General features: G+C 44.0%; 1 protein-coding gene across 6 annotated transcripts in view; it reads right to left on the bottom strand.

Annotated features, from left to right (window-relative positions):
* Positions 1-1,165: 1,165 nt before the first annotated feature.
* The window catches only part of GLIPR2 (GLI pathogenesis related 2), a 39,928-nt gene continuing 14,881 nt past the window's right edge, over positions 1,166-26,212 (bottom strand). The window contains exons 1-6 of one of the 6 annotated variants that reach the window (XM_082304874.1): positions 24,562-24,767; positions 22,893-23,002; positions 16,526-16,634; positions 12,949-13,052; positions 4,466-4,543; positions 1,166-3,397 (exon numbers count right to left, since the gene is read on the bottom strand). In XM_082304874.1, the coding sequence (XP_082161000.1) occupies positions 3,237-3,397; positions 4,466-4,543; positions 12,949-13,052; positions 16,526-16,634; positions 22,893-22,989 (549 nt within the window). In that variant the 5' untranslated portion in view covers positions 22,990-23,002; positions 24,562-24,767 and the 3' untranslated portion in view covers positions 1,166-3,236. Of the gene's footprint in view, positions 4,090-4,465; positions 4,544-8,245; positions 11,013-12,948; positions 13,053-16,525; positions 16,635-22,892; positions 23,003-23,186; positions 23,275-24,561; positions 24,768-26,212 lie in introns of those variants that run through there. The other 5 variants (XM_082304873.1, XM_082304875.1, XM_082304872.1 and 2 more) reach the window with 5 other exon arrangements.

The raw sequence follows: 26,212 nt of genomic DNA, 5'->3' as shown, positions 1-26,212 counted from the left end.
ACGTGACTTCTCTGCAGTCCACCCCATCAAGTCAACCACTTTGTTGGAGGCAAATCCACCCGAAAAAATAAGCTGGAGACAAGTAGAGTGGCTGAGCTCCCAAAAAGCAAAGCATTTCCAAGTACAATTTGCAAGACTTCTGCCAAGTGCTCACATATTTGTTGCCCATCGGCTTATTATTATCGTTCATGTGATGCGGCTTTCTGTCTGATCTGTGGTCTTCTAACAGTATTTCCGCCACTTCTCAATGTCATCTTCCATTTTTTGGAGGAGGAATTGCCTGGGTTTTGTCCTATTGGGAAGATAAAGGAGGGGAGTTGGCAAATTAAAATGCATTCATGCAGGCTTCCCTTTTTAGCACTTTTTAAAGACCAGTCCCAGTTCTTCTCTAAGTGTTTTGTCATCATTTAACCCAGAAGACTGGAAATGAAACCTCAGACCAGCTAGAATTCCTCCTCCTGCTGCTGCAAAAGAGACCTTAGAAACCATCTGTAGGCCTTTAAAGATAGGTATTTTTCTCTGGTATCAGAGCTGTCAGATCAGCTTTTTCTTTATTCCCAGGGCAAACGTGACTTCTATGTGTACAACCCTGGCTGAGGAAGCTCTTAGACGCCTTGTTCTGCTCTAACATGACACGAGTTAACCTTTCTTTGCCACCTCCCAACTCTCCAAGACGTGGTGGGGAGTGGAGCAATACGCCTACACTGAGTCTTTTAATACCGATGGCTGGTAAGTCAGGTTTCAGCGTACATTTCCCAAAAATCATATGGCTTCTGGGTGAGTCACATCAGCAATGTTACGCTTCCCTTTGCATTTGGACTCCTACGTACGCCACGGTTTACTGTGCAGCCAGAGTTCATTTGCAGAAGGCATCAACATCACCATCTTGGGTCACGAAGAACTAAATTGGCAAGGGGGTTTTAATTGTTACAATCATACTTACCCACATGGATGCTCTGTGGAGTGCCTGAAGCGTGCATTGGGTCTATCTGAGTGGCTTTGTGCCTCTTCCATGTCTGATTACTTCTCATGCCCCCTCAAAATGCTCTGTCTGAAGAGCTCTGGAAGCTCCCTTGCCACCATCATTTCAAATAAAAAGAACAATGTTTTATTTTTTTCTATCCTCTCTTTACCTACCTTCCCAGTTCTCTCTGACATTAAAATAAAACATAGCCGGCGGCAGAGAAAAATTCTGACTTGAGTCCCTCAACTAGAACATATACAGTTTTACACCACCCATTCAAGGAATTATAGGGCCAATAGCAGCAATGTCATGAGGAAAAACCAGAGTATTTTAACGCCATTAATTTATTTAACATCAGCTTCTACCTTTATGTCAGTTGCAGCAAGCCTATTTTTTTTAGAAAGTCCTGTTCTCAGGGATGATAATGCGCCGCACGTAAAAGATTAGCCTGTTTGGAGGTGCAACGTTTGTCAGCTGAGGGTCGAAGAGGGGAAGGCCCCAAGACTGCAGTTACTGAAACAGACACGTCTGAGTGGGAGTGGAGTGGATATTCTTTACGGAGAACATGTCAACCGAGAGAGGGAGCAGCAGAAATGAAATGTGATACAAAGCAGGGGTTCAACAGAGGGAGAGGTACGCCTCGTCAGCTTTGGATTCAAGTGTTAGCTCAACCTTTGTAAAAAGGGTATGATTTATCACTTCTTAGAAGGTCTCTTCTTTCTTTCCTGGACTAGAACACTTGCTGCTTTTTTTGCTCCATGTTGCAAAAGTAATAATGTCCTATGTTAATGTCCTGGAAATAAAATTTGAAGATTATGCAACAAAGACTCGCGTAACAGCAAAGGCTTGAGTAATTCATATTCAAAAATATTTAATTTTCAGATGTTCATTATATGTGTTAAATTCTTGGTTACAGCAAAAAGATTGTAACATACAGCATCACAGTGACATATAATCAAGCCGTAACAGTGCAGTTTATTACAACTGTGTAAACAAAAATAGGTATTTCTGTAATGGCACTCTTCATGAACCAAATTCTGGCACACAGAATCTCAGCAGAAGTCAAAAGAAACATTTACAAAGAAAAGAAAACCCAAATTGAAGCACAGTACATGAACCTGGCCAAAATGGACCAATCCACTTTTCACAAGAGAAAAAAGTGTCCTCAAAATTTTTGCTTGCTCGCTTTTAAGGAAATTCAGTCTGAATTATTTCAAGGCATGAATCCAGTACATGAAATATTTTTACTATTGTTGAATGATATGAAGAAAGAGTAAACACCTCTTAATGATGACCATGGGAATACCTCTTACTGTGACATTATTAAAGGAGACAAGAGATGATTTGGGAATGTTATTGTCTGTGTAGCATGACACCTGCAGAAGATATTCCCTAGGAAATAAGTTACTGAGAAATAACATCCAACGTGCTCCATCAAAGAAACTTCCTTTGTGCTTAAGTATCTAAGAGAAAAGGCAGTATCTTGCTTTCCCGTAACAGAAGTAAACGATTTGATTATAAGACAATGTACATACTGTAAACTGGAAAAGGGGGGTTCAACTTGAAATACACTCGTCTCAAATAGATTTTAAATATTAGCACCTAAAAGGTAACGCTAAGATTTGAAAATTTTTGGTAGCTTTCAGGTCCTGCATTACTTTTAGCTTGCTTGACAGATACAATTTCGCTAGCAACATTTTAGTGTTCCGTGAGAGCCTCTTAATAAAAAGATATAGGTCTGAATGACACTACATTTTACACATGTACCTTTCATACGGGAAGTTTTGCATATGTTCCATCTGCAGAGAGCAGGCCCCGCAGTAGCAGGAGGTATAGATAGAGCAAAGAAGTTACAGTTATTAAAACACACTGGAAAACTGGGAGTATGTGATATAATTACAAGCTGGTAACTTCAGTTTGCAGAAAGCTATAAATTTACTTGTTTAAAAAGAGACATCCAACATGTGCTTACTCACATGCTGACACAGAGTTCATGCAAACTATTAAAAAAACAACAACTTATACATTTTACCCTTCAGAAATGCTGCATATACTTCATCCTCAAATAAACTGAAGCCTCCTCAGAAACAACGGGGACCTAATGTGCAGATCGACTGAAGCAACACGTAATTGCTTCCTCTGTAACGAGAGGTGAACTGCAGTATCAAACAGGAAATTTCATTGAATTGTACTTCATTTCAAACACTGTTAAGTCCAAATCCAGGTTCACTTGTCATTAAGCAATAAGACTACCTTTTAAAAAAAAAAAAAGTTATTTTCTTGGAGGAAGGACATTTTCTTCATAATAGCCTGGATTTACTACATTTCCAGCTGGATCATATCTAGCCACCACAAATGTTGAGCCATCACTAGCAGATGCTTTTCCGACCCCCATCTTTTTTGTGTTCTTCCAAACCATTGCTGTGAAGTGACCTGAAGGTAGAGAGAGAAACGTAAGTATTCATTTTAGGTACTAAACCTGTAACGTCCCCTTTAACATGGGCGGGCGGGGGGAGAAAGAACAATACAAAACTGTTTCCTTCTTTAACAGGAGAACAAGCTAAGGACACGAAAAGAAAACTACATCTAGTGTTTTGTCTTGAAAAAGCCTGATCTGATCTGGTTCTACACTACTATTCCCATTTCCATGTCCTATATCCAAATAAGAATACCTCGTAAGAGAATAGTGAAAGAAGTAGTTTGATGAATATCCGATATAAAATTCAACAGAGAAGTCATGGTCTTCACTCCCTGCAGTGCGAATAGCAGTTCTGACAGCGACAATTATTCATTTGCTTTGACCATCTCATACTCCCCCATGTGTCTGCATGTGCAGCTATTCAAAATAACATTGGGTTTGTGGCTTCTTCTGCCTAGTTGTAATAGTCGCCCCTGCATTGTGCTGCTCCATCGGATGGACCCTCTATGCATAGACAGACCCCATGGAAGAAGAACATGATTTTCTCCATCTGAAACAAACTTGGGTTATCATCTCTTGCTTGAGCATTATTCAAGGAACAATGTTCTTATGTTCATTCAACACCAGATTGTCAATATGCAGCCAATGGCCTGTGGCTGATCTCCAAATTCTGTCTGAAGTTATCTCTGTGATTGGAGCGATATAACTTGGAAGAAGACACATGTCAATGTAAACAACAACACAATACATTTAGTAAGACACCTATATGATTCCAATTTAGTATTTTCTACAAATAAATTTCCCTTAAAAACACATTGCCTTTTAAAAACTTTGGAGTCCGAGGAAAAATACAATATTAAAAGAACCCACAAATTGTGCTTACTTCCTCATTTCCCAGTTTCCCTTTACCCTTTTGTGAATTTCTAACATAAAACTTTGAGGAAATTCTAATATTTTTTCCCTCTATTTTTTTTTCTAAGAAATAAAGGTAGTTTTTTGAAAAATACCAAAACAAGTTGGCTAGCCAATTTCTTAAAATAAAATCTGTGTTGTGGAAGAAACAGTCCCCAGTCTGAACTTACCTGTCCCGGAAGAAAAACCTGGGTTTTGAAAGCTGTAATTTTTTATTTCACTGTACCATCTGTCAGCCACATCCTTTCCTGAAAGACAAAAGAAATTGCAGCATAGACACAGAAGTGTAGCTCACTTACAGCCTGGCCAGCAAGATCTTCTGTTCATAGCTGGCAAGAACTTCTAGAATCATGGAGAAACAGTCTTTTTACTGAAAAGAGTTTTTGAAATGTAGGTCACATGTAACTTAGCAAATATTTATTGTTTTGCAATAGCTGTTGCTACTCAGTTACTAATTAGTCCGATGCTTTTTGTTAAGCACCTCACGCCATCAGTGCCATCAATGACTTGCGTTCCTCTCGACGCAGACAGAGTCCGTCAGTTCCTCCGCTGGAGCCCCAGGGACCGCGTGGCCGGCACAGCCTGGCTCAAGGCCTGGGCAGGCAACCCACGAACCAGCCGTAGAACCAGGTAGAGTTCATCCCCTTCAGGGAAGATCTCTGCAGCAAGGCGCTCGTCTGGTAGGACAGAGCTGATGAAGAGCGCTATACTATCACCAGGAAGAGCGCTATACTATCACCGACAGATCAGGAACCGGGACCACCCACCAATTCTTGCCTGCGGTTAAAACTGAACGCTGAAGTCAGAAGAAACTTTGGACAAGAGAGGTCTGTGCGGCACAGCATTTGGATTGAGTTGGGGCAGAAATCCCTTGAGTCCGCAAAGAAACCATCTGGCAATTTAACACATTGAGTTTACGTTTTTTTCTGCCCACAACCTTCTGTAACTTTCAGCCTAGAAGGTAGTGAAGACACATCTCCCCCACCCTGGATCAGTGCTCCTGTCATTAGGCTTCTACATGCAGCTTTCAGCAGCTCCTCCCTCTTGGAATGTGGTTGAAAAGACTCAAGGGAGCCGTGCCAGATTTTCTGAGCAAAGGGCGCAGGGACCTTTTCTACAGGGAGGCCTCCCACCTGTGGATGCAGGTGTATGAAGATATCCCCTTACAACTCCAAGCAAACCAAAGAAAAATGACACTTCTGACATCCTCTAGTCTTCCACGTTCTCGTCAGCATTTAATACTTCAAATTTCTGAACGCATTTATTTTTAGTGGTTCTTACTTAGCACTTGAGCCATGGTGGATGTCCACTTTGAGGCACTCTAACTTGGGGTACTAGAGTCAGACACCTCAAATATACGTGCCAAGGAGCTGCTGCTAGGTGGAAGTCCTTGCGTCCAGTGCATTCATCACAGGCTTTCACTGACCACAGCTGTATAAGGACTATGACTATGGCCAGGGATGTAGCACTGCATGCCTGTGGGTCTCTCAGGTTGATGTTTGCCAAAGGAATAATCCCTCCATCTTTTCTGTTGAACAGTTAGTTAAGGAACCTGAGAGAAAGGAGGAGATTCTGATACTCTGCAATGGATCCGGTGGAACAGGCAGCACAGAGGGCAGGAGCTCACACCAGAACTTGCGGATGCTATGTACTCAAAAGTCAAATGTTACTTCTTTTCCATTACTGGTTGTTAGGAAATTCTTGTGTCAAACGTTGCGGGGGAAAAGGGGGCAGGTTTTTCCCTGAGCTACATCAATAATGAAATTTCTGCTTAGCATTCCAGGAAGTATAACGCAAGGCCAGTTGATTTTATAATCTGTTAAGCCTATGGTCATGAAGAATGCTGGTCCCTGGTGGACCGTTGGCTGCAGAACAGCAGTGACTCATGTTTTGCTATTTTGCAGCAAAAAGTCTTAAACTCGCCCTGTTCTAGAAGCCGGACACTGAGCTGTTAACTCCTTCAAACTTCAGTTGCTTTATGAGTGCAGCCTGCTAAAAGGGTGGTGTCGTTAGCCTGGCAAGCTGGCTGTCAGAGCTGTCACTGAAAAGAAAATATTGAATGAACTGCCATCATCTCCTGAGAGGTCTGTGAACTGAGAGTACTCTGAACTTATCTGTGCCACACTGCTTGTTAGGAAGGGTGCTCTCTTAGGAGAGTCAATTTACATTTTCTACATAAAAAGGTAGCAAAACCTCTCTTGCTTCCCAAAGTAAATGTGTCAGGAATAACAGTAGGTTGCTGCTTTCCCTGCTCTCCCTGCACCAAACAGCAAACCCTGTAGACCTGCTTTATGGCTGAAGTGTGTAATGCAAATAAAATATCTGTTCATTTGTTACTCACACTAAAGCTAAAATGAAGACTGAAAAGCATGCAAAAAGAGCAGTCTTTATGCAATTCAAGGGAAAAAGAAAAAGCACATAGTAAAAAAAAAAAAAACAAACCGAAACATCATCCTGTTCCCCGCTAGACTTCAAAGCTATGAAGGATTTAGGTGCATTTGTGGCAAGCTGGGTGGAACAGAAGTACAGAATGTGACTGCAGACATGTCAGATCTTACGAAGCACATGTATGTCATGTGTACAAGTGCTTAAGTGACTCTGTTTTTACAGATGTAGGACTGCACTCCCACCGCTGCCGGCACTTCAGTATATCAGTGTGACATAGCATAAAGAGCAGTTCAAGAGAAAGTCATCCCCAATCTGCTTACTGTAGCTCTAAGAAGCGTACCCAGGCTCCACGTGACATGAACTTAAAATCTCCACAATGGAAATGTTGCAAGACACGTGGAAGTTTTGACAAACACAGTATCTCTTCATAATTTTTTTTTTTTTTAAAATTTAAAGAATACCATCATATGACAATTTCGTAACAGTTTAATTGAAGGGAGATGGCAATGGCATCCCTCAGTCCTGTAGAGGGAAGACAACAGGCATAGTTGGGTAGCACAATCTATGATGTGTTAATTCCCAGCCCTCGGGGATGAAAGCTTGCAACTTATTGCAGCCAGGCAGTGAAAGCCTAGAAGCTGATAGCTATGCTCCGTTTAGTCATGTGCAGGATCAGGTTATCATTATAAGGCATTGCTGTCATCCTCCCTGAATGAAAGAGTCATTGCATCATAGGCTGCGAGAAATTAAAGACTGACTTGTTCCCAGCAAAAAAGGTGGTGATCAAAGGACTAGGCAACTTTTGACAGACTTGGTCTTGAAATCATGTTGAAGAAGTGTCCTGGAAGTGAAGGGGATGAATTGTATCTGTCATAAGCTGCAGGACGTGAGGGGGTTCCTACGTGGAAGCTATTACCACGCGAGAAGACGGGCAGCTACCTAGTGATTAAACACACTCTCTTTCCTCTGAAATACTTTTCTTCTGCTTCTTTGCCCCGTGGGGAGCAGTACACAATGCAGTGGTGGGACACAAGCCAAACCAGCGCTGAAAGTGACAGCTGATACACGGGCGACTAAGGGAAAAGTCTGTTTTGAGCCCAGTGAACCCCGGGCTTCCCAGGGCCTGCAGAAGATGACCCCAGAGAGAAGAGCAGAGGGGTCAGCAGAGCACTGAGCCCACCTGCTTTAGCAGCAACTTGCATGCTCAGACCTGCTGGTTCAGAAAACTCTCCACAGTATTTTCATTTCAAATTATTACGGAATATGTGGTGCAGTTATATTTAGTGTCCGTTTCCCTTGCATTTGAATGTTTCAGTGAAAACAGTTCCCATTTCCCCAAAAGCCCAACCCCCCCCCCCCCCCCCAAACAGGGGTTGGTTATTGTTCAAAATGCATTTTAACCAGAAGGAAAGAAAAGAAGTCTTACTCCCACCCCTCATTTCCAGTTATAGCAGAAATGATTGAAGTTTACTTCTATCAAAAAGCATGCAGATCTGTCCTACAGTCAGCGCTGCAGCTTCTCTTCTGTTGCTCCCCTTGCAGAACCGATTAGTAGGTTGCTATTTTTTTAAAATGTCCTTCCTGTTTGCATTGCTGTAAACCACATTCACAGTTTCAACACTTTCTCTATGGAAACATAGTTTGACTCCACCCTTCTCCTAGCGATGGCTGCCTGATGACCTGCTCTGTTAGACTTACTAGATGTTCATTTCGGAACAGGCTGAATCTTGCTCTAATGAGTTTCATCAGTACCACGGCTCTCCGGACATATCTGCATTGCACAAAAACTTGGCAAAACAATCCTTGAGTGAGTACCCAAATATAGTTCTGCCCAAGACTAGGTCCACAATCAGCATAGTGATTTTATTTTATTTACCCAAGCCATGAACTAGTAACGTGGCCACACTAACTGTGCCTCAAGCCGCCTCATATGGTCAGAGGATTGACCATATGAGGGCAATCCATACATAGGACTAACAGTCCTGGTGTAAAGTTCTTCTGCTGATACCACTCTCGGAAGGGTACAGAGATAAAACGGGGCCACTGCGTGTAAACAGGTGTCAGCGCTCTTGCCTGGCCATGCCCTGCATCTCATCGGTCGTCCTGGCGTCTCATTAAATTTCACTTCTAACTGTTCTCCGGGGTGAGGAGCTCTATTCTGTGTGGAGGTGGGGGGGCGGTTCTGAGTGCCAACAACTGGTACAAGACCAAGGGTTGCAGGGACCTGGGTGTCTGTGGTGGCCGCAGTCGTGCAGGTGCAAGTGTGAGCACCAGCAAAGCGCAAGCTGGACTAGCTGGCGAGCAGGTGAAGTGGTCTGGAAGGAGTCGCCACAGAAGTGTATGGCCACCGCAGGGACAAGGGGGATCCTGGCCGGCGGCCAGGGAGCTGCGTGTGTGCGAGAGGCACTGTACCAGCAACTGGAGTGGAAATGCAGCCTCAGGGGTTTGTACGTCCAGGTGCCAGCAGCTGGGGAGACTGGGATACAGGGGCAGCACTGGGCAGACTGAGTGTCTGAGCCCAGCTGCTGCAGGGATCCACACTGGAATTTTACTTCCATTACTGAAATATCTATACGTTATAAAAATGTACATTTTATATATATGAATACATTACTGTAAAAATATGGTTTATATGTATATATTATTTTATTTACATATATTGCAATAACAGACTTCATCACGATCAGCCAGAAAGGGGAAGAGGATGAGGCCGCTGGTGCTGTTTATGCGAATGCTAACTGCACCTGGCTGTGCTGATCTGTGTGGCCACCTGCATACACACGCATGTGCATGCTGTATATGTGAGTTTGTGTGTGCAAGCCTGGGGATACGCTCTCAGCCTCACTCCTGGGGGCACAAAACTGTGGCAGCCCTACTACTGTATTCAGCTCCCCATTAATATTTAATTTCTCTGGGCCCAGCCTTACTGTTTCTCCTCATACTAAAGAATCCTTAAATCTTCAAGTAATCCTACTGAGTGAGTTTCTAAAAACATTCTAATAAATCACAGGACATATTTATGTGTGAGGATGGGCAGCAGCATGGCAATCTACTTAAAAACTAGGTACCCCAAACTTCAGAATTTTCCTCGAACGTTTTTCTAGCTTTTGTTATCACAACCTTCCTTCCACCAGTCTGAGGGGAAAGAAGGTAGAGGTAGATTTAAATTTGCCTCAGAAATAAAATATCTACCTAGATTGAAGTCATACTCATGGTTTTAGGAAGTAATCCTCTACTTCCAGCATTCCTCATGCAGGTCCTCATTTTATTTTACTTTATTTTATTTAACAGTACTGTATAAGCCTGGTGTTAGACAGCACGAGATGTGTGAAGGCAGGCTCTCAGTCAGGGCATGCTCCTCCAGGGCCGGGGCAGAGGGTGTCTGTGCCGCTCTGCCCATGAGTCCCGACCTGGAGGCAGACCCAGGTTCCTCCCGTAACAGATTTGGGTGATAACACACAGTGAATTTCTCCTAGAGTTATGAACTCCTCTCTAGAGTTCATAAGCTGCAGTGATTTCACAGGCAACACAGCACGTTCTTCACGACCACGCCAGCCGTCCCAACCAGAATTTAGCCATCCAGTGCTTGCCTTCCGCCTCCCGCCACGTGAGAAATGAGCCGAGGCATCCTGAGAAGCCTGACATACTACAGCTGCCAAGGCAGGCTGCGGTCTCGCGCATTAATGGCAGATGACGGCTCACTTATTTGAACACAGACAAAGAGAAGTCTGCCACAGAGCAGTTCCTGCAGGACTGGAGGGAGGAAACAGCTGACAACTATTTCTTGGATTACAGGGATAAACATATTTCCAGCGACAGCTTTAGGCTATGTAACTCTAAAATCCTGAATACAATTCAAGTTATTCTCGTACCAGGAGAGGGGTCAAACTAGAAGGCTCTTATAGTTGAAAGCTTCAATCTTCTCTGAAACAAAAATACATCTTCTGGCATTATTACAGAACTCGGTAAGAGCCAAAATAAACAATAGCATCACTTTTTTAGAAAGAATACAGAGTATGCTGGAGGTTATTGAGTTTTGCTTTATCTGGGAAAGAAACCGGAAGAGACTGCCTGCCTTTGTTAAGCCCTTGAATGGATGCCTTAATACAAATTTCAGCCTCATTGAGCAGGGTACAAATTAACTATCCAAAGGGAACTATATGAGAAAGAGAGGAAGAATGAACCAGCTCCACAGACATGAAGACTAAGCCCAGACAAGAGAATAACTTTCTTTGAAGAACTAGTTTTCTCATTCTGGTGCTTTGAATGAGAAGTGTTTTACAGAACAAAAGAGGACGTAGCTTAATTTTCTCACCAAGACATTCAATCCTATGGAGAAAAAAAAAGCAACAAAATTGCTCGAATCTGGCAAGTTATGTATGGAAACAGTGCATTGAAGACAAATGGCATCCAGAAAAAGATAGGCATTCGTCTTTTGTTTCCAGCTCTCTAAATGGGAATTCTGTGACTTTAACCTCGGGGGAAGGAGCACAGGCCATTAACACAAACAAGAAGGAAGAAGTAAGCTCAGTCAGTGAGTCATAGCCACGAAGCAGACTTTGCTGTACATCTGTGTTTTCCCATGCTGCTCTGAACCCTTGCCTCAGACTCTTGCAATGGACAGAATGCCAAATATGAGCAAATCAAATTGTATTTTTCCACCCCGGGTTTCTTTTTCAACATTTAAAAGTACCCATTAGGAACTAGAGCTGGCCCTTGCAGAGGAACCGAGCAGTGTCCCTGGGTCTAAAACTCACTAAAATTTCCAGGTCCTTCAAACAGGGCCTCCAGCTTGCAGAAATGAGCTTCTGTCTCCCCGAGACTGTGCTGGAAATTCCAGGGGTAGATGGGAATAAAGCAAGCAAGTGGTCACTTTTAATACATCCCACCTGCTGTCTCGGCAGGCTAAGGCATGAGCCCTGCCCGCTGGAGGAGGCAGGAGGGAAGAGCCTGCTGAACATCGCTCCGACTGAGGGCTCTGTGCTGGGTTTGGCTGCGATAATTTTCTTCACAGTAGCTAGTGTGGGGCTGTGGTTTGCATTTGTGCTGGAAACAGTGTGGATAACACAGGGATGTTTTCGTTACTGCTGAGCAGTGCTTACACAAGGTCAAGGCCTTTTCTGCGTCTCACCCCACCCCACCAGCGAGCAGGCTGGGGGTGCACAAGAAGCTGGGAGGGGACACAGCTGGGACAGCTGACCCCAGCTGACCAAAGGGACATCCCACACCGTGTGATGTCATGCTCAGCATAGAAAGCTGGGGGAAGAAGAAGGAAGCGGGGGGGACATTGGGAGTGATGGCGTTTGTCTTCCCAAGTAACCGTTATGCGTGGTGGAGCCCTGCTTTCCTGGGGATGGCTGAACACCTGCCTGCCCATGGGAAGCAGTGAATTAATTCCTTGTTTTGCTTTGCTTGCGTGTGCGGCTTTTGCTTTACCCATTAAACTGTCTTTATCCCAACCCACGAGTTTTCTCACTTTTACCCTTCCAATTCTCTCCCCCATCCCACCGGGGGGGAATGAGCGAGTGGCTGTGTGGTGCTTAGTTGCCGGCTGGGGTTAAACCACAACAGGCTCACTGCAGGCTGCCAGCATGGCCAAAATTCAGCTCCTCAGGCATCTAAAGCGAAGGCTGCCAGTTACGTGTTACATTTATGAACAGAAAATATACGAAGTATTTTTGTCTTCAAAGTGAAGGCATGGAAAAGGGCTCAAAGCCTGTTTGCTGACAGAGCAGAAGAGACTAGATGTCTGACACATTAGCCTCTGTCCCTTTGGTGTCCACCCCCCCCAGTTTTGCCCCCACAAACAGGAACTGCTGTGCAGCATGCAATGGCCGTTTTTACGCATTCCTCACCACAGGTGGCCTGTGGTCAGCCCTCTCTTTGGCTGGGACACACTAAGGATAAAGGTGAGGTACAGGGCAGTGGCGGCGTCCTTCTCTCCACAAGTAGCACTCAAGACAGCTCCACAGTTAGGACATATGGAGCAGGCTAGCTGCCAAGTCCTACCTCCACAGGGACATAGCACACCACCACAGTCCCTTACCCTTTCTGTACCTACACGGGCTCCTTGCTCTCAGTACACGTAGGTGACTGCAAACCACCACCCTGTCCCCATGGAGCCTGAGCTGGGCTGGGCTGTGGTGGACACATTTCTGAAGCAGAGAAAATGCCAGTACTCTTGCAACCAGACGCTCTGAGCCCAGAGTACATGAGACGAGCCATTTACCCAGTGTCTGTGAGACAACGAGAGAAGAAAGCTTACCTGGTTGGTCATAGGATGCCCATGCTAGGTTTTCTCCGCATTTTCCATTAGCAGACTCGGAGCTGTGTTTGAGGACCCTCGTGGTAGCCAGTTCTTCTGCATACCTAGCAAAGGAATCCACACGTTGAGTCACGGACCACGGCCACAGCGAGCAGAGAGGAGGAGGAGCAGGAGGAAGAGAAGGAGATGCAAGCAAGGAATTTTGCTGGAAGATGACGGTTTAAGCCAAGTTACTCAGCTGCAAAGCCCTGAAGGCAGGGATGCTTTAAACTCACATAGATCTAGGAGTTAGGCAAAGGGAAGGCCTAGAGGCCACTTCCCCTGTCTTTCATGAGCATCTGTGTCACTGCTGAGAAGGGCCTAGAAGAAATCAATGGGCAGATCTCCCCACACCATGTTTTGCCCAGCACCTGGGAATCCACCGGGCATCCTTAGATGCAGCTGCTGTGGGAAAGGGAAGTACCTGCAGCAATTGCTACTGGTGTCACCTCCTGACATTTCTAGGCCCCTCACGGGAGTAACTTAAATGTTCTCGGTGAGATGGAAAAAACACCGAAGTGGGGACTCATTCAAAGCAAGTGTAAAAAAACCCTACATTTACAAACGAAAAAAAAAAAGCCAAATGCAAAACAAGAGCAATGTGCCAGGCAACAGTACAGAGGAGAAGGGGACCACACGGAGAACCTGAGGCAACAACTGTGTATACCAACACAGGGATAAGCAGCACTGTTTCTATAGAACTCAACATGTGTGACAGCGTGGGATGTATTTTATTGTCTTACGACAATAGGGTTAAGAAGAACATCATGTGTAAAACAATTACTCTCCTTATTCAACATTGGGGAGGCTTCAGTACAGAGACAGTGAAATTGGAAAGACGATTTGTTATTTCTCACGGCACAAGAAATAGGAGGCAACACACAAAATCATCAGGTCATGGATTTAAAAGTCAAGTAAGACAAAGCACTTTTTCCACACTGTGCAGCAGAAGTCATCGCCACAGGACAATGCAGACACCGAAGCACATGTGGGTTTGAAAAAGAGCTAGACAAATTTGCAGTGTGTGTGGGAAATCTCCAGGAGTTATTAAACAATTGCAACAAAAAAACGAGGATACAACCTACTGATTAGGAAAAACATAATTTCCAGGAGAAATCTGTAATTTCTGGGAGAAGATAATGGAGGAAGGATCATCACATTTGTTTTTTCCTGCTACTCCTTCCCTAACCATGAATTACTGGCATCTGCCAGATAGGAAATTTGTCCAGCTGAACATTTTGGCCCAAGCTAGTACTTCAGTCATTACGTTCTCATTTCCTTCTGTCCTACTCCTCTCTCTCTCTCAAAAAAAAAAAAAAAAGGGGGCATTTAATTACCTCCATTAATTTAGAAATCCCGAAAACTTATCAGTTGTCAGTCTGCTAGATCCTGAACTAGAGGATCTGTAGATGATTTTTCACGCCCAATATCACTACAGTCCTGTAATTTTTCTCTTCAAGGATTCCCACATCCCAAGCAAGAGAGAAGAGTGGAACAAAGTACACGTTGCACACAGACAAAGTTGCCAAGGGTTTGAGACAAAGGGTGATTAATTCACTCTAGCTCAGGCAGTTGAAAGCATGAGATTTGCATCTGAGATCATCACCCTATGCTTCATTACAGTCAGAGATAAACAGACACCTGCTGAGGGTGAATCATCTCATGCTAAAGCAGGGATCCAACAGTGAGTTCACCTAACCTGTCGCAATTATTGGAACTGAAAATAGTAGGAAACAGACCATTTTCAACACAGATAGAGAAGCATGGAAAAGTACCCAGAGACAGACCAGGTATATAGCAACAAAAATATCAGATATACCTAAAAAAAAGGTGAAGTCCTTCTTTGAATTTAAGATTATGCAAATTCTGTCTTGACAAATAAGAGATTTCTTATATTTCACATCTTCTATTCAGATCAAACCATTTCTAGTTCTTGCTATCAACCAGTTTCACCAGTCTCCGAACATGTGTCTTTTAATTCTTACAAGTTAAGTTACAGACCGCAACCAAAGGTTTCCTATTGTTATTCATCGCAGCGGGGAAAGTCAGCTGAGACCAGAGAGGACTGCGAGGAATTCCAGAAGGACCTAAAAATACCCAGCAAGGGCAATAGCACACTTAGAGATAAATGTGGAGCGATGCATATTTGACAGAATAATCTAAACTATTCATAGAAGTTGACTTGTTCAAACCAACTGTAGCACTTTGGAGACCCAACAAATGTTATTGGAAAGTCAATGAAATTTCTTCCTTGTTGTGAGGCATCATGTAAAACAGAAAAAAACCCAACCCTTTGAAGAACAGAAGGAAAACCCCAGCAGATTACAAAGGTATGTGGATGAGTCACTGGCATTCCATCTCTTAGAAATACTGTTTCCAGTTATCATGGTGTCTCAAGAAAAAAAAAAAAGACAGAATCAGATTTTGCTTGTTGCCAGAGGGTGTGTCCACACGCCACGTACATGGTGCATTGTACAGCACAACATCTGGCGGAGATCTCTGGTCCAGGAGTGCGGGAGCTGGTGCATCTGTGTGACAGCGCGGCACCGTGCTAGGGCAGTAAATCAGGTTCTGGAAAGGCTACAGCCTCACTGGCTCCCAGCCAGCCGGCATGGAGAAGTCTGCACGGTTATGGTAGAAAGCCTAATGGGAGATGAGATCTCATGTCTGCAGGGGTCAAACTGGCCACTATTTAGCCGTTATGGAAAGACATTTATTTTCTGAATAGTTTAATCAGCATCTGCTCCTTCAGGTATCTCCTTTGTACTGTGAGGATCAGCCTGAAAAAATTGAAGATTTTCAAGTCTACTTTGAAAAAGGTTGCTGTAAAGGGAAAGGAAATAATCTGGTTGTCGTGTCTACAGCGAAGAGGACAAGCAATATTGGACTCAAATTTCTGTAAGGAAGACTTAAATCAGACAGCAGGAAGATGGATCCACTGTACGTTAGACTGACAAGAAGCTGTGCAGTCTTCAGCACTGGAGAAGAGGTAAGATGTGTCCCTCCTGACAGACTAGAGAACAACATATACTGATTTTGCTTTTGGAGCAGGGAGATAGACAACTTGATCTGAAATTACTTCCTTCGGATTCCATTGATCTTAGACCAGTCATCACTTCCTACCATAAAAAAGTTCTTTTCTCACTATTTCAGCAGCAGTGGATATTCTCCTGCAGATGACAATCCATCATCTGACAGAGGTGGTGGCAAAGCATGTTTTAGGCAACAACCCTCTGCAGAGGAGACGTACCAGTGTAGACAGAGGCAGCCCACATCTGGAAAAGGGGGCAGGAAAGATTTAAACAGTTGTGACGACAGAAGTGTCCATGTGACCAGCTGGTGCTATGTGATGGAGAAAGAAGGGACGAAAAGGGTTGGGTAGGGAGACAGAAAGAGCAGAGTCTCTTACTTTCCACCCAGTAAGTCTTCACTGAATATCAGCACATCAAAAGGCAAATATTTTTGCAGTATGCACAGTCAAACCTAACAGATAAAAGTGTCACAAATCTCATTAGAAAAAAGAAAGGACTGAACTCACTGTTGGGCTCCTCTGTTTAACTTCTTGCAGAGTTTTAATGGGGGGACTCCGTGTTTCTTCCTGTAGTCATTGTGTGCTTTCAAGACTTCTTCAGCAAATTGCTTGGAAGCTGAAATCACATCAAAAAAATTGGAAAGGTCTGTCAAATACAGACATTAGTGAAGACAGAAAAAGCATACCCTGTAACTAAGACGCTGGTGCAGGCTGGACTGAAGAACAGAAGAATACCACGCTTAATACCTGGGAGCAGAATGAAATGAACCGTTAATGCCTTCCATCCAGGAACTAACTCTAAGAGACACTCCCATTGGGAGGGTACAGACTCACTAAAGGTTGAAGAAAAATGCAAACCTTATTCCTTTCCTCAGTAGCAAAGTGATTTAAGGTTAGTTTGACTGACTTTCATTTTAAGATTTCAGTGCAATGCATCACCATTGCAAAGAAGTCTCAGAGTAAGCAACAAATAGGTCCCTTGAGGAGATGTACTAAAAATGCAAATTATTGTCACTTCATGCAAGAATTTTCTGTATTAGTCAAGACACCACCTAAAGAAAATGGAGATACTAAAATGTGTAGAACTATGCATATACTTTGAAACACGCACCATTCTTTTTATTCATTATATAGTACAAATTAATAGAAATCTCAATATGCACCTTTATTTGGCTCAAGACAATTATTCACAAACAGCAAGTGGCAAGGAAAGAAAGGACTGCTGGGGATGATTTTTTTCCCCTGTGCTCGAGCGCATTCGGTAAATATCTGAATTTCAAAGTTACTGCAAAGCTTTAAAAAAGCTCCTGCTTGTACCCTGATAAACTTGGGACTTTCAGCAGCACAAGGCAGAGGACAAGCAACACGTCACAGTGCAATTCACCTTGATGGCAATTTCATGTTACCTCCTTTTATGACTTTGCTGATTTTTTTCCCAAGAATCACAGAAAAAAACCCCAACTCTTCCCCAGCACTGGTCACCCTGTGGAATTTGCTGCTTTAGGAGAAATCTGGAACCTGAAGTTTACGTAGACAAAGACCAACAAGACATGGACAAAACTGAGTTTCTTCTAGCCACGGCAGGCACTGCTATGCTGTCCCTAGAGAAATTCCATCCTCCCCTTCCCTCAAAGGTGGCTGCTATAGAAACGCTTATCTACCATGACTCAAGCTCATGTGCTAACTGCCTCCCTCTGCACGGCTTCTCCTGTGCATGCTGATGTGTGGAGAGGGACGCCTAACTGCCAAATGTATTTCAGATTTGTTTTGGAAGACATGTTAAGTTTTTCCATTTTAGCAATGTTCCATACACGGAGAAGCCAGACTTTAAAAGTGAGAGTTAACGGGAGTTTTCAGGCTCCCACCCAAATGGGAACAGCTTCCCAAACAGCTTTGGAGACGTACTTTTTTCCCTTCATGTAGGTTGCTTAAGCTGCTAGAAAAAATTATTTCCTACTGCCAGGAAGTTAGGTTTGGTCATGAATCATTACACAGCTTAATAAGTAAAACAACTAAAGGTATTAGATACAGTTGCTTGCTTCTCATTATTCAATTATTTACCTCTATTTCGGATTCTTCTGGAACATTGGCTAAGATAATGACAGCATGTGACAACAAATTTCCAGGCTATGATGTGGTACAGAGCACACCTTACAGTTATGTTTTTGGACTTTTAGTTTCATTGGTCAACTTTGTGTGACCACAGAAAAGTAAGCAGAGGCACCTAGGCTGCCTTTTCCCATCAGATTTGTTTTTCTGAGTATTCTGTTTCTCCATTCTCTTCCTCTCTCTGAACAGTGCCAATCTATTCAGTCTTTCTCAAGTGAAGAGCTCTTCATGCCCGAATCCTTCCTGCCTCTTCTTTGAACCCTGTCTTCTCCTGCTCTGTTCTTCCCTTAGTTTGGACATCAAAACAGAAGCAAGTTTTCTGAACGTGTCTTCCACAAGACTACCTGCTCTGTATCATCTTTGCAGCCGTCAACTGGACCTGCTCCACTGGTCTTGCAGAGCTGCAAGATCATACGCGGAAAGAGTTACAGTAAAATATTCCACAAAAAACAAACATGAAACCTCTCCACCCAATACCTACACAACAGAAATGCTGCGGGCAGCCCTTATGTCACCACTCAGGACGCACGAAATTATACCAGGCATACACTTGACTAGCAAAAAAGGCATACTTTTTCTATGACTAACCATCCACCCCAGTGATTCGAGAAAGAGCATAGTATCAATTTCTAGAAGTATCATTGTCTTCTCAGTGTTCTCTGTCCTATTGTTTATGGATTTATCTTCACTGGCAATTTCGTACTTTCCATACATACTAATTTTTTCTGTTTAGCCTTCAGAAAATTCACATATTATGCAGTCAACAAGAAATGGACCTGATGTAGAATCCTACACAGAAGCGTACCATTATGTTTGTCTCAATCCCTCTTTGAACCATGACAGAGGCCTCAACTCCTCACCCAATGCGTGCATTACAGGTAAGTGGAGATAATGACCTCAGCTTTCAATTCTGCCCCAAAATAAAGAATTAGAAATGTCCTCATATAATGGCTAGCGCAACATATCTGAAGAAAGCTACAAAATACACTTCAAAGGACCCACCCTTTTGGAAAGAGGTAAACGCAAAAGCCTGATACCAACAACCTTGGCAATGTGACTCACGACCCAGGATACTGCCTATTACTTCCACACTCTTTCCTGCCCAGAACACAGGGAGGAGCATTAGTTACCCAGGCAGAAAGAAGCCAGGCACCAGAATACATGGAGAGGACACAAATGCAAAGCGGACAGGAAACACATAGAAAGGTAACCGGGTAACCATTTGAACACTGAGTACAGCTCTGCTTTAATACTGAAAGCCCTTCAGTCTCCCTTGCCTCTGCAGAATTGCTCTACCTTACTCTCATAGCAGCAATAGGGAGTGGAATCAGAATGCAGCAAATACAACTTTTAATATGCCCAACAACAGCTTTGTGAAAAAAATTCATTAGAGGCTTCACGGAACTGCAAAGTAATTACATCAAGAAGTCCTTCATTACTGTTCCAGATAACTGAAGATGCCTCTATTTCGGCAAACTTCTCAAAGTATATTAACAGATTGGAAACAAACAAAATTCTTGAGTAAAAGACATCCCAGCGTCTAATGAACACATTTTCATCTAGATCTTTCTAAGAGACCTGACATATTTATTATTAATACTCTTTATTAATAATCTTTGTCCTCACTTGAAATGTAATTCCCTGGAAACTAGCCCCAGCTGAATCTTTCACACTCTGAGAATAACGTTCCTTCAATGGCGAAGTGACAGATATTTAACTGATATGAGAAACGTTAAGCGGACAGTTATGCCTCTACTGCATTTTGACTCAGCACTTTGAAGTCCCAAACACTCCAGGATGGTCTTATACTGGCTGGCCTCTGCAGTGCCACAAGGAGGGAATATTCCGTGTGTCTTTCTCCGTGTATTTGACCGCACCTTCTTGCTCCCCACTTGGGACAGTAACGTCTTCAAAGACTGGCCCTTAATGCTATTGCTAAATACGTCATTTGGGAGCACAGATCTGATGCTCCAATTCGTGAATCACTTCCAGCCATAAAAACTGACTTCCTTCGGTGCTAAACTCCCCTGTACTCTAACAAAGCTGGCTGCTTGCTTGGAAACATACAGAAGAAATGAAATCGCATATGCATCCTGGAGGGAAGGAAAGATAAAATGATTGATACTATATTCAGAAAGCATTATATCCTGGGTGGGGTTTCTTTGTCTTCTTTTACACCTTTGAACCAAGAATTCGATAAAGGGGCAACATCTCCATCCCATACGATTGGCATTTATGGGAGATACCATAATTGTTGGTACACTATTTCGCTTCCAACCTGAATTATCCTATGACCCTACTAAAAGTTAGAAGGGAAAGTATTGCTTATGGGAACGAAAGGAATTGGGGGTTATAATTAGACATGAGTTTGAATGGCAATAGTTTCCTGGAACGTTGTTGTGTTTATCAGGCTGCTCAAAATAGCTTTCCCTTCAGCTCAGGAGATCCCTCTTCAGGGAGGAGATTCTCTGATGTCTTTCAGCATTCAGTTTTGACTGAACTTTTCTTACACACTTGCTTATCGCTGGGGTGAGCTGCAGGACAACAGTAAGATGTCTGAGTTAATTGAATCTGATGGACAAAGTCCCCACTCATTTTATTACCCGGGTTTCCTCTACAGCAAACTGGCGACTTAATAACCTTGCATTACCTGTGCCATATGACGTAGCACACTATTTTCCCCCATACCCAATTTGAGGCATATTGCCTGAGAAGATGAAGCCGTCGGTGTAATAATGTTTCAATGACATTAGTCGTGTCACTATTTGATTGCAAATCCTATTCTTGCTATAATAGACAGTGTTGATTACTTCCTCACTTAAGGCCTTTTATAAACTGTTAGGCAATTGACTGCCCTGATTAAAAAGGAACACCTGGTAAACTGGAAACTGCACAGCTCTAAGAGGCAGCAGAGCCTTCTGTGATACAAGCATTTAAAAAAAAAAAAAAAAAGGCGACACTAATCAGCAGTCTTGAGCACTGACAGAACCAGGTTCTCACTTTCATCGGAGGTCAGGGCGGGGGAAGAAGTCTTCTGCTTGCAGCCCCTCTCTCCTCCAAATAATTAGACCAATGAGCCTGTCAACAAGCAGTCACTACCCTGGAGTGGTCATCTTGCATAAGGTTGGAACTGACTGCTCATTATATCTAGAGAAGCCAGTGCTGGCTTTGCATGAGAGACAATCAAAAGTATTCTTTTTATTACTGTTCTTCTATGGAGGACAACTAAATATTGTAATCACGCCACACACCTACACAGACAACCCTGGCAGACAGTTAATGAGTAAGCTGCTAACCCTTTTAAAAAGGCTAAGGATACCCTCTCATTAGTAAGGCCTTGTATTCTTAAATCTAATTGCCACACAATTCCTAGGGGAAATACGCTTCACAATACAAAGCCCCACGCAACCCCCATGTGTTAGAACTGACCACACAATGCAGGAGGAGAAAGTGAAGCAATCCTCTCCATTTCTTCTCTTCCTCCCTCCCCAACACCATATCTGCTTAGAGTTTCTAATTACAGTTATTTATGAAGAAAATAAGGTGCAATTGTATTCACTAATGAGTAACACCAGAAATCAGAACTTCCCTACTACCAAATCTGAGCTTCAGCCATTAGGCTGTGATTCCACCTTGTAACGATTTGCATGACAGCAGCATGATACTATACTCTTCACCAAGTAACAACTCTTCTAAGCTCTCAAGTCATTTGCTTGTCTAACTTGAGTAATTTTTGCTGGTCACTTATTCATATTTTGGATGCTGCATATTCTCGTGCTCTGTGGATGTGGTGCTTCTAAGGGCAGCAACAGAGAGAACCCTGTTGGTACCCGGTGCCAAGTTCATTTTACATAGCACAGTTAGCTGTCTGGTGCCAGCCCGAGTCTTTGCAAAGTGAAAAATTTTGCAAAGAAGAACTGAAGAAAGGTAGAACTATCTCACGTCTCCTGGGATATGCTCTGCCAATTTATACCTCTACTATTTATGTTCTCCCATTGCTTGGGGCAGCCATACCTGAACTAGCTTTCATCTCATTAGCTCCAATACCCTCCCACCTTGCTTTTCTGCCAAGGACATCCAAGCTAGCTGGGGCAATGCTCAAATTATGTTGATTTATGCACCTCCCCGAGGCATGGAAATATGGACATGCACATTTCTTCTGATCACTGATGTGTAAACTCACCTATCCAGTAGCCCAGACCAGGCAGGCAGACACAGGAAGCTTTCTTACCCATGTTTGCTATCAATTACATCATTTCATTCTCATCCCCCTGCTCAACAGGCTAAACCCCAGTTCTCATAACTCAAAATCTTGAAAAATATGGTCTTTATTTCATAGAATCATAGAATCATAGAATGGTTTGGGTTGGGAGGGACCTTTAAAGCTCATCCAGTCCAGCCCCCCTGCAATGAGCAGGGACATCTTCAGCTGGATCAGGTTGCTCAGAGCCCCATCCAACCTGACCTTGAATGTTTCCAGGGACGGGGCATCTACCACCTCTCTGGGCAACCTGTTCCAGTGTTTCACCACTCTCATCATAAAAAGTTTCCTCCTTATATCTCAGTCTGAATATAATATATTTAAAGGATCAAATAGGCATATTGCCCCCACACTGCCCCCTGGAAGGTAAAATTCCACCTAAACCCCAGAATCTTGAAACCTCTTGATTTCGATGTTCTTTCTGCAGCTCCTGTTGCTTATGCACTGGCCCAGTGCTTGGGAGCCAAAGAAAAAAAGAGACTGCAGTACATGCAAGGAACGTACCTGCATGCCTGCACCAAGGGACCGCAGTTCCAAAGGGAAGCCCTTTGCATCTCTCCAGAAGGCCGGTGCCACACCTACAACGTTGTGTGATGGACATCCCCTCCTGTGACCTGCCATGGGGGCATTTGCATTTACAACAGGGCACGGAGACTTCAACAACATGTGCAGCCCCATTTCAGCTGTGTGACACACAGGTGTATATCCAAGGACAGCCCTCCCAATCTAGGTTAGAAGATGCCTCCCAAACCCCACCGCTACAACGGTGGCATGGCAAAGCTTCAGAAGGACAGTTACCTTAGCATTTCATGCAGCTCTACAGTGATCAGGCTTAAAGCTGAGACCAGGCAAAGCCCACGTGATTTCTGTTCAAAGCTGAGATTCGGTCTGGTTCCTCAGTTCAGTCAACATTAAATGATATTAAATAACGTTTATGGTGGCCTTAAACAGGTCCACATTGCCTTCCTCCACAACACCCCAGACTACTGCCGTCTCCTCGTCCCTGCTGGCACGGAGGGGTTGGCCCCTGCCTGGTCCCACCTCGCCCTCCTCTGCAGGGCCACCCAGCCCCGCTCTGGCACAGCTGCTCTTCAGGCCTTCAAAGACTGAGCAGAACTCGCTTACAACTGCCTGAAAAAACATAACATAGATATGCTCCAACTAATCTTTTGGAGAACAGCGCGGCCTCTACCAAAATAGCGATCTGAAATAGCCTTCTGGTCTGTGGAGATATGTAATAAACAACAAAGCAGCTACAATCAAGAGACTCATTTTCTCATACTTTTTGTTCTTGCATGTAGAGCAGCAACTAAGGCAAATTCAAATCTAGACAAGATAGATGCTATTGACTGCACTGAGAGAAAACTAAGGGTTTGGATGTTTTCACTGAATTCCAGTAATAAAAGCTTTCCTCCTGCTTATTTTTTTTTTTTTTCCTGAGAAAGATTTCTTGGAGGATTCAGAAAGGAGAGCTGATGTTTTTTTGATGTGCAACTCTGTGGCATGGGAAACCTCAGCAGGTATCTCAGTTACTACAGACCACCATGTTCCATCTCGTTCTTTGTGAGCCCTTCATACTTGTTTTGGTATTTATCTGCCTTGAGCAGGAGGAGCTAAGGCTACTAATCTAACAGTCAACAGGAGGAACCGCTCTTGCACGGGATGGCTGCTGCACTCTCCTCCTCTCCCCCACCAAAACCCCGATGGTTCAGCAGACAGGTAAGGATTGGGCCCAGGATGCTCTTTGCCAAAGCCTGATGCCTTCCCGGCAGATTTTTCTCTATTTGCCATTTATTGAACTTGAACCAAGTAATAGTGTCTTCTACACACAAAAACTGGCAAAGCGTGGGGTTTTTAATTAAATTGACTTGATTGCTGAAAGGCCCTTTTCCCACCAGGCCTCCAGTTCGGTTCTGATGTAAAGAGAAACAGCCAGTAACTTGTATTAACGGTGAGTTCTGCAAATGCCCCGCCGTTACCAAACACGAATGCTCGGTTGCTAGCAGTTTAGACTAATTCATTTCCTCTCTCCCCACCGGTCCTATAAAACCAGCCAGCATGAAATGCGTTGTCATTTTGGCAGCTTGCGAGCATCGCATTTCTCAGAAAGCAAACAGCTCACCCCTCTAGCGTACTCGTACTTGTGTTACAACCTGCTATGGCCGTCGCTTACCGAGATGCTAGAGTACAAGTCTGCGCTTCAGATCAGCTGAAGCTGTAGCTCGCTCCGCAGAAAACACGAGTCCTTTTCACTGTGCTGCAAAGGTGCATCTTAAGAGTTAAAACCAGCACACGCTTCTAAAGAAGATTAAAAACAGCACAGAAAACTGCACGGAGTTTAGTTCATGTCTCTTTTCTTTGTGTCAAAGCCCTTTCTCGGCCCTTATTTTTGTACTGACTCAACAAGCGGCGCAGTGGGTAACTCCCAGCCCTTGCTCTGGAGTCCCACCCACATTTGCAGAAGGGGAAAAAAAAAAGAAAATAAATAAAAGAAAAAGAAAACCAAACACTGTAAAAACATAGCCAATATTTACTGAGCCCGTCCTTGTCTTCAGCTGATCCCGTCTGCACCCACTAGCCAGAAGAAACAGGGCGATTCCCCTGCCTTCACCTCTGCCTGTTTTTTAGGGAGCGAGCGGGGCGAGCTCCCTTCCCCCACCAGGCAGGGCGGGAGGGGAAGCAGAAGAAATGAGACTTTTAGCAGCCTTTTTCTGCCACCATCCCAGCCTTTTCAGAGACTCCCACCGCGCAGGAGAAATCCCCGCGCTCCAGAGCGGAGGAGTGGAGCTGGCAGCCAGCCGCTTCCCCCGGCATCGCCGGCAGCTGCTCCCATGGATATCCCCTCTGGGGCGAGGGCTGCGCGCAGGACCCCGGCCTCCCACCGCGCACAGCTGCCGGGGGCTCACAGCCCCGCCAACGCGGTAGTCTCAGTGGCCAGCTCACCGTCACCTCGTTGCCCGCAGAAAATACTTACCCCAGGCTTTTCGGTTCGGGCTCTGTGGGGAGGGGAGCCTGCGCCACCCGCTAATCCAAATGCTGTCCGAAAAGAGAAGACCAGGGGGAGGGCAGAGGGGGTCCCCGTGTTTGGCTTAAGTATTTGCAGGTGTTATGGCCATGGGAGGCGTTTTTTCTAAACCTGCTGAGGGAGTTTCAGTATGAATTTGGTTTTAGCAGCCTGCAGCTTCCAAGGAAGAAAGCTGAGTCAGAGGTACCAAAGGCTTCCAACACTCAGCATTGGTTTTGCTTCACTGAACAGAGCTAAGTCTTTGTCTCTGATACTTGCGATGAACATCGCTTCAAATATAATCCAACAGCCCCTAACAACACGTTATTAGGGAGCTTTTATCAAAGAACTGAGATTTTCAACAGCAGGATTTCTTTGCCTGGGGATACTTAGGCCTCGAGACAGATTTACCAAAGATAAAAAGTTAAAGAAAGTAAAGACATTTATTCTAAAATAGCACCCCCACTTTACATAAATTAGAGCACCCTTAAATTTATACCTGCAGGTAATCTCCACCTTAATCTTTCTGACCCAGGAGAGGAGCAAGCACTCTGTCTGGAGGTCAGACAGATCCCAACCTGTTACATTTCCATACATCCTCGTATAGAGAAACCTGCCCGCCTCGTGTCCTCAAGAGCGCTACAGCAGGAACAGGAGGTATTTTACACAAAACACAGAGGAAGCAGTACTCTTTCTTTAAAAAAAATAGCTGCTTCCACCCATTCAAAGGCAAACCACACTGAATGATCTCAGAGAGGAATTTAAAGACTTCAATGCACTGGAAAGGGCAGATGGGATTTAGTCAATAAACCAATTGTCA

The sequence above is a fragment of the Platalea leucorodia genome (genome assembly GCF_965183815.1).
Source record: "Platalea leucorodia genome assembly, chromosome: 1".
NCBI lineage: Eukaryota > Metazoa > Chordata > Aves > Pelecaniformes > Threskiornithidae > Platalea > Platalea leucorodia.
This window is presented reverse-complemented; position numbering and strand designations above follow the sequence as displayed.